The following is an 8,927-nucleotide window of genomic DNA, read 5'->3' as shown; positions in this document are numbered from 1 at the left end:
TTTGATCCCCAATTACAACTAGATTATAAACATACCACTTTTATCAAAAGATTTTTCCTTTCTTTCGAGGAAAATAGTTTAACCTCAAATCTGATAAAAAGCTATAACGAAATGTTAAAATTGACAATCAAATCCGTTACGTTACAGTATATTAATAAGAGCTTGTACAATAGAAAGAATGAAGATTTAGGCCACTTTTGGTTTAAAATCAGTAAATTTAAAACAATTTTTTTTTAAATATAGGTGTAAATGTTATACATTAGAGCGCCTGTGCATTTGTATCGTATTATTTAAATAAATTTAAATATTTGTAAGTAATTTACCCACAAAATTTAATCAATCATGTAATCTGTGATAATTTAATAGGCGCATGTACTGTTGATGTTAAACACATTTATTTTGATGTAGGTATGTTTGTTTTCCTAATAAAAAAACAAAAAATATTACTCGTCCGTCTGAGAATTATTGACAGGTTACATCCATGGACTAGTAAAATAAGAAGGACTCCGCGCCGTGATATTAGCAAGTGAAGCACCTTTATGCTAGTGTGTGTGCGATTACGGGGTATACCAGTTACACAATTTTTCCCCCTTAAATAATCATATATCCACAAATACTTTTATAGTATTGTTTTTACACTTTTTCACAACGCACGACGGCATTTTTAGAATATTTTATTGCGACGCAAACTGATCTGTCAGAGCCGATGGCAAATCTCATAATGGCGGCCAATCGGCTTGTATTAGTGTAAGTGTATGCGTGCGGCTATGTATTTATATATTTACCGGCTCGTTTTGGTGCCTCACTGATATGTAAAGTGACACGGAGTCCTTCTTTTTTTACTCGTCCGTGGTTACAGCATAGTAGAATTATAGTGCAGTGGAATAAATTGTAAAAAAAAAAACAAGTCTCGCAACTCATTTCTCCAACCGTAAAAAGATATGAGATCCATGTAATGAATACCAAGTCTGTCAATTGATTTAATCTCTACTTAAGGGTCCTTCTGTCTTAAGTTATTACATGATAAGCTAACCTAAGAATCTATAGTGACCATATCAATATTGACAATATTTTACGTTTTAAATAAATAGATTAACTTGGCTTCTTCTTCTTCGTCGTTACACTCTTGACAGAGCGGTCGTGGTCGTCACGAAGTGGAATCTTTTGGGGCAGATGTGATGCGCCCCACGAGACTTCGCCACTTTTCCCTGTTGGCTGACAGTCTTGGGCACTCATTCAATGGACCGCCCACAGCGGACTTAATTTGGTCGGTCCAACGCATCGGTGACCGTCCCAGCCCTCTGGTACCCTCCACTTTGCCCTGAACGACAAAGCGCTCAATGAATTCACTCTCGCGCCGGGAGACTAACTTGGCTATCGCATGAAAACACAATGTTTGTTTTTTAGTTTTTGAAGTGAAAACTTCTTTAGCGGCATTGAGCACTTTTCTTTGGATGGGTATAAAATGTTAAACTCGCGTCAGGACACGTGGCCTGATCGAATATTCGCAAGACAGTCGTTGAATTTATATGGATGAAAGATTTATACTCGTAAGAAATTATTGTTTGGCTATTTCAACTTAATGATTATACGGAAATTTAAATTTAAAATAGGATGTTACATCACTTATTGAAAATCAAAAACTACCACCCATTGGAAACGAATGTCTCAGACCTGAGTATGGGCGCATCAAATTCAGCGGGCCTTTTTTTTCATCGAAAAAATGTGTTTACAAAGTAATATTGTACAATTAAACTTATTATTTTTGACCAGTGGTTCAATCGTTGTGATTGCGAAGCCGAAACACCGCGAGGTCAAGCGATGTAATCTCAGCCGTGAAATATTTTTAGCGTATGATGGATGAAAATTGATGGACAACGTCAATAATCAAGTTTTCACTTCTGCCAGCACTCTCGGAGTGCAACCCGTATTTTTTTTTACTAAAATGTATGTAACATAATGTATCGTATAAGTAATACTATATATAATTAGATTCGTTAGTGGTATCATAAGGATACTGACACGAGAGTGGGTCAGGGATTGGAAATAATACTCCGCTTATAGGAACGAGTCTTTGTTTGTGTTCACTTTTTCAGAACTTGCGCTTCGCCGGTCTGCTGCTGTTCCTCTTGTGGGCGGCGGTACCTTCAACGCGTCACACCGCACTGAACACTAAGTCTCTTCTATCTTCTGCTTCTTCTTCACCTGGATCACTTTTAACTTTTCACTACTTCTTCTTTTCTTCTTCTTCTTCCTTTACACTTTCGAGTCAGAACTAGAACTGCCATAGGCCACGCTTGGTACGGCTTATATACCCCCGGATCTATGCTATTTTCAAAATGATTCTCCCATTCCATCTTTAAATTTAAATTGTACTAGAAAATTCTTTGACCTATTTTTATCCTGCTTACACATTTTCCATCCCTTTTTTCTGTTCGATTTGATCCTGAACTTATTAGAAATTTCCATTAACTTAACAAAACCCAAAAAATTCCATACACTGGTAATTGTATGGAAGCTACAGCGCGGCGTCTAAAGTAAACACTTTTACGCCAAAGCTATGAGTATTGCTGACGGAGCTGTTGAAATTATCAATGTCTTGAAGTTTGACAACTCTCGTCATGTACGTTGCTGCACGATATGACGTTTGACAACTCTCGTCATAAACGTCGAAGCGTTGCTACGCGACAATACGAGACCTTTTAATTTTTATAAAGTTCCGGCTTTCGTATGTGTTATAATAATAATAATAATAATAATATTGACACACTTTTTACACAAATTATCTTGCCCCCAGTTAAGCATATATAGCCTGTGTTATGGGTTACAAGACAATGATATATTTAATACAATATACTTACTTAAACATACATAAATTCTTATAAACATACATAAATACATTTAAACATCCATGACTCGGAAACAAACATCCATATTCATCATATAAATGCTTGCACCTACCGGGATTCGAACCCGGGAGCTTGGTAGATAGGATCGCTAACCACTCGGCTATACAGGTCGTCATGGTCATGGTCAGTTATGGTGCACAAGTTGTAGTTTTATGTATTTAGTTAATTTTATTTCAATAAAAACGCAGCTTGATGTACTACATGTATTTTTGCAAAAAGAAAATGAAGACATGAAATTACCATAATACATACAAACAAGAATGCGATTAAAACTCTGCTACCTTATACAATCAGGAAAAAATTATTAATTGCTATTATTAGCGCTCGAACAGTATGATTTTCTTATAGCAATAACGTAATAGAATATTTTATAACAGCTGTTTAGGACGACCTACCTCACCTGAGCCCTTTTAGGATCACGCGCCTGTTAAAGGTTAATTAAATTAATGCGACACTAAATGCCAGCGACCTTGAACGATATGAGTTCACCGCTACCGGCCCGCCATCTATGTAACAAAGCCAATATTTTCAAAATTCTTGCGTGGAACACATTTTATATGCTTACAATCCTCATTATTTACTACTAATCTGAATAAATGAACCTACACTAAAAAGTACAAGCTATAAGAATAACTTTTAGCTAGTAAGTCCCAAAATAATGCGTCACGCCATGCCAAAAAACTTGTTTAACTTTAAAGAAAAGTGGTAGTTTAAAAAGTCTCGGCAGTGTTAAACTATATAACCAACAGCAAGCATTAGCAACCTACAAATAAGACTTAAGGATATGTGTAACAGGATTAAGTAGTGTTCATAGCTTGAAATGCTATACTTTCACCACAAAACTTGTCTAAAAACACCATGTTTGCGTGTTTTCTGTTACTCTTCGCCTTCAACGCCTCTATAAGGCCTAAGGATGTGTTTTAGAAACAATTAACACCTCCGATTATGTAATGGAAACCGTACACCCGAATCTCCTCATCGCAACGAGTATGGTCTTCATTAGGACGTGCGTCTGATCACATGAAGGGGTACAATAGATCTACAAAATTAAATGATACTTTTTCCAATATTAATAATAATAATAATGATAACAGTTCTTTATTAAAAAAGCGCAAAAATGAAGTATCGGGTGAATTACCAGTGGGAGGCTCCTTTGCACAGGATGCCGGGTAAATTATGGGTACCACAACGGCGCCTATTTCTGCCATGAAGCAGTAATGTAAGTAAGCATTACTGTGTTTCGGTCTGAAGGGCGCCGTAGCTAATGAAATTACTGGGCAAATGAGACTTAACATCTTATGTCTCAAGGTGACGAGCGCAGTTGTAGTGCCACTCAGAATTTTTGGGGTTTTTCAAGAATTCTGAGCGGCACTGCATTGTAATGAGCAGGGCGTATCCATCAGCTGAACGTCCTGCTCGTCTCGTCCCTTATTTTCATTAAAAAAATATATTCTTGCAGTCTCATGAATCTCACAGAGCCCCATTTGTTTTCGATGCGGTTGTGCATATTTGATGTGTAAAGAATTTTTAAGGAATCTTTTATTTAAAAAAAAACTTGGTTTAACTTTTTTTATGACGTCAACGTCACTCTTGCCTCTTCAGCCTTTTTTAAGGGACGAGTCAAGCTGTTGCTTGTGCTGCCGGATGTTCAGCTGGTGGTAATTGATACGCCATTACTATTGTAAGTAAGTGCCGCTCAGGATTGTTTAAGAACTGTGTCTCTCGCACAAACTATTTAGATTAGAAAAAATATTATTAGAAACCTAAATATCACTTTTGAAGACCTATCCTTAGATATCCCACACGTATGGTTTTGATGAAAAAAATTTATGAGTTCAGGTCTAAGTATGCGGAACCCCAAAAATTTAATTTTTTTTCCTATTTTTGTTTCAAAATCTTAATGCGGTTCACAGAATACATCTACTTACCACGTTTCAACAGTATCGTTCTTATCGTTTCGGAAAAAAATGGTTGTGAAATACGGTCGGACAGACAGACATGATGAATCCATAAAGGCCTACGCAGACCGGGACGGCAAGGCAAGGGATTTTGCCGTGAGTCAGCGCACACTGGCCGCTTAGATACCGCGGCATTCCAGCACTTTGCCACGGCATGCCACGGCGTGCCGCGGCACGACAAAGCACGCCTCAGCGACTCCTGCTGCCTGATACACTTTTAGTCTTCAGTTGCGTTTGATCGAGTGTTGGTGTGCCTCAGTTTTAAAATGGTAGATTGGGATTTGGTGTTGATATCGATTATTGCAGATGAAGAAGAAGGTGCACAGGCTAATAATAGGGATAGAAGAAGATTTTGGGTTGATAATTTATGGAAAGAAAGGGAATCAAAGGGTGAATTCAATAATTTATTTAATGATTTAAAATACGACGTGCAAAAATTTTATGACTATCATAGAATGGATTATGAGAAATTTCAAGCACTGTTGAATATATGTCGACCATATATCGAAAAACAGAGGACCAATTTTCGCAACCCCATTGAAGCCGATCAGAGATTATCCTTGTGTTTGAGGTGGGTAGTTAAATGATTGTATAAGTTTTATTTTTTCTTCTTTTATTAAATTAAAAAAAAAAAAACAATATTTTTTGCCAAGTACAATCATGTATTGTAGACACATAATAACGATTTTCAAGTTTTTGCACTGATAAACCTTCTCACTGATAATCCCTGGATCTTTATTTGTTTTTACTTAATTTAGAGTACCTACTAGTTTAGATTAGTTTCGTATTCACAAACTGCAGTTTTGTAGCCAGACCCTGAAGCAGCTTCATAGCCAGGGCCAGAGGCGGTACCATAAACAGACCGTGAAACAGCTTCATAACCAGAGCCTGAGGCAGTTCCATAGCCAGACCCCGAAGCAGCTTCATAACCAGAGCCTGAGGCGGTTCCATAGCCAGACCCCGAAGCAGCTTCATAACCAGAGCCTGAGGTGGTTTCATAGCTAGAGACATCTTCAGATGTTGGAGCTGGAGTTCCCTCTATGTATTTTAATTCGGCGTCAGTTACCACATTAAATATTTGTCTCTTTATTTGGACCTGCACTCTTTCTGGTAGTTTTTTTACTGTGGCAGCCATTGTTTGAAAGAACGAATCAATGGGGTCCACCTCCTTTTTCGATTCAATGTATTTATTTAGTATTTCAGCAGTTGTTGTAGGTTCTGGTCTTATTAAGGAATGGTGTGAATCATTGGTCATTCGCGAAACTGAACGTTCATCATTATCATTGACAGCGGATTCTGCGAAAGAAGTCTGCGTATCCTCTGAAGAGGAGTCCAGATTCGAGGTTTGTTTTCTGTGCTGAATGAATTTTTTCAAAAACTCCAGCTCTTTTTCAAACTTGATAGGGCGTCGCTTTGTGTACGGGTCACCACTCTTTGTTTTTCTGTTATTCAGAGCTTTCCTAAAATTATTACGTATATTACCCCATATTTTCTGGCATTCTTCACCTAAAACAAAACATAAGCAGGTAAAATGGTATAGAAACAGAATAAGTAGGTAATGGGAAAAGGCCTTAGATAGTGACTAGGTTAGCACCAGCTGTGTTTATGGGATTATATTGAGCTAATCTTTTTCTAAGTAGAAATTACCACTGGCATTACGGTGACGGAAAAATATCATGAGGAATTCATAATTATATATAAATACGTAAACTGTATTATTTAATTGACTTTGTTTAACTGTGCCCTGTCTTTCACTCTGCCTCACTTACCCCTAATTATATTATCTTTCAGATTTTTGATCACGGGAAGTAGCTTCAAGTCTCTAGGTTACAGCTATCGCATGGGGTTTAGTACAGTGCGCTCTATCGTACATGAAACTTGCCGAGTCATTTGGAATGCCCTAAGACCTAGTGTTATGCCAAAACCAACAAGGGAAAAATGGACGCGAATCGCGATGGAATTTGATGAAAAATGGAATTTCCCGAACTGCATCGGTGCAATAGATGGTAAACATTTCAAGATAAAAGCACCTCGCAATAGTGGAAGTCTCTACATAAACTATAAAAAGTTTTTCAGTATCGTACTACTAGCGGTTGTGGATGCAAATTATAAATTTGTGATTGCAGATGTAGGATCATATGGACGAAATAGTGATGGAGGTATAATGCAAAACTCAATATTTGGAAAAAAATTGACTTCTAATGCCCTCGATATTCCCCCAAAAAAACGTTTACCGAGGACAGATCTTGAGTTGCCGTATGTTTTTGTAGCAGACGAGGCTTTTCCGTTAACCACAAACATTATGAGACCATTTAGTGGCGATCGATTGACAGATGAAGCAATGAAAATATACAATTATCGTTTGAGTAGAGCCAGGCGTATCGTCGAAAATGCATTTGGTATACTTCAAGAACGTTTCGAATTATGTCAAAAAGGAATTCAGGTTCAACCAAAATATGTTGATAATATCATTTTAGCATGTACTTGCTTACACAATTTCATCATAGGTGGTACAAGCACAGAAAGCCAAAATATAGCAAGTGTAAGCATTAATTTAGAAAACGATAATAATATGAACAATGCATTAGATGGTATGACAGTACGGGAGATGTTTAAAGATTACTTTAGGTCTGATGAGGGCTCTATTCCATGGCAAAACGATATTGTAAATAGACATTAATACTGTGTTAAATCTTAAAATATAATTATAGTGCAAAAATATTTACTTACCTGTTTTATTCATTTCTATTCCAATTCTTTTCCACGCATTGTTCTTCATTTGAGTGTTCATATAATGTTTTGATGACATATTATATAAATAATCATAGTCTTGAACTAAAGTTATTAATTTTTCCTCCATGTTGGAATAAAAAACGTAAAAAACTGGTCTCCGAAAAAATCACGTAGCACAGTCGTCAAAGACGCGGGCGCAAATGGATGGTCAATATTGGTGTGCATTCCCCGCTTCTCTACTCCCGCCGCCGCACCCCGCAGTATATCACTACGAGCGCCGGAGTCCGTGGCATGCCGTTGCCTACCGCAGTATGCCACGGCATCCCGCCACGGGAGCCTGTGGCGCGTGTTGCGATAAAATCCCTTTCAATGCCACGGCATCATTTTAAAGCATAGCAATTTATGTCGTATTTCTGTACCAGTACGGTTGAATGTCCATTAGTAAAAATTAAAATCCCTTGCCTTGCCGTCCCGGTCTGCGTAGGCCTTAAGGATTCCGTTTTTGTTATTAGGCTAAGGAACCCTGAAAATGGACCACTTAAGTACTGATAGCAATTATTATAATATTAGATGTTTGTTTAACAATTACAACTGAGTATATTAATACTAATACTGTAAGTTTAATTTATTCCAGAAATCGAGACTTATTTATTATTGGCTCCGACAGTAAAGAAGAGATTGTTTGTGAACAAGATCTCGCAACATCTGCTTTTCAAAATTACATTCTCATAACTTTACCAAGTTTGGAAGTTATTGAGAAAGTAATAGCAGTGAAAACCAAATTTCGTACCGAAAGTTTACATGAAATGTAGCTAGTACACATGCAAATTAATATTTAATATATTTGCTAAACTTATCTAAACTAATATTATAAAGAGGAAACATTCATTGTGTTTTTGTATGTATGTTTGTAGTGTTTTCACACAAAAACTACTGGACCAGTATCAAAAATTCTTTCACCGTGAAGCTGCATCTTCACTGAGTGACATATTCAATAATATAACCCAAGATGTGAAAAAATTTGTCAAAAATACTGTTCGGGCTCAGGAATAATATCTGGGACTGTATTAAGGTTTCCTATAGTCGCCGGTTTTGGCTCCTTAAATAATTGAATTTATGTAGGCACTTGCAATCAACCAAGAATCATGAGGAAAGAAGTAAAATGTAATCCACTAACCTTTGAACACTTCCACGTCACTCAGGTGGCGGCGGCGCAGCAGCTCCAACGGTCCTGACTCTGGTGTTCCAGGTGAACGTCACTGGCGATCGCAAGCTTGCAAAATTTATATGAAGACACTAGTATTGAACGTCAACACTAGACTTGATG

The 8,927-nt window shown here is 37.2% G+C and overlaps 1 protein-coding gene across 2 annotated transcripts; it reads left to right on the top strand.

The window, feature by feature from the left end:
* Positions 1 to 5,133: 5,133 nt before the first annotated feature.
* LOC126977274 (uncharacterized) lies at positions 5,134 to 7,592 on the top strand. 2 transcript variants are annotated; one of them, XM_050826032.1, is made up of 3 exons: positions 5,134 to 5,438; positions 6,659 to 6,873; positions 6,994 to 7,592. In XM_050826032.1, exons 1-3 carry the CDS (start codon positions 5,134 to 5,136, stop codon positions 7,545 to 7,547), a joined length of 1,074 nt encoding a protein of 357 aa, XP_050681989.1. In that variant the 3' UTR covers positions 7,548 to 7,592. The 2 variants fall into 2 exon arrangements, with proteins under 2 accessions (XP_050681989.1, XP_050681988.1); XM_050826031.1 differs by having other exon boundaries at positions 6,659 to 7,592.
* Positions 7,593 to 8,927: the final 1,335 nt, after the last annotated feature.

Source organism: Leptidea sinapis, chromosome 44, assembly GCF_905404315.1.
Source record: "Leptidea sinapis chromosome 44, ilLepSina1.1, whole genome shotgun sequence".
Classification (NCBI taxonomy): domain Eukaryota; kingdom Metazoa; phylum Arthropoda; class Insecta; order Lepidoptera; family Pieridae; genus Leptidea; species Leptidea sinapis.
This window is presented reverse-complemented; position numbering and strand designations above follow the sequence as displayed.

Excerpts from the sequence above, each read along its gene's own strand:
- LOC126977274 (XM_050826031.1), top strand. The coding sequence starts at position 5,134 with ATGGTAGATTGGGATTTGGTGTTGATATCGATTATTGCAGATGAAGAA. Across the intron at positions 5,439-6,658 it reads AGATTATCCTTGTGTTTGAG|ATTTTTGATCACGGGAAGTA; the intron begins GTGGGTAGTTAA and ends ATTATCTTTCAG.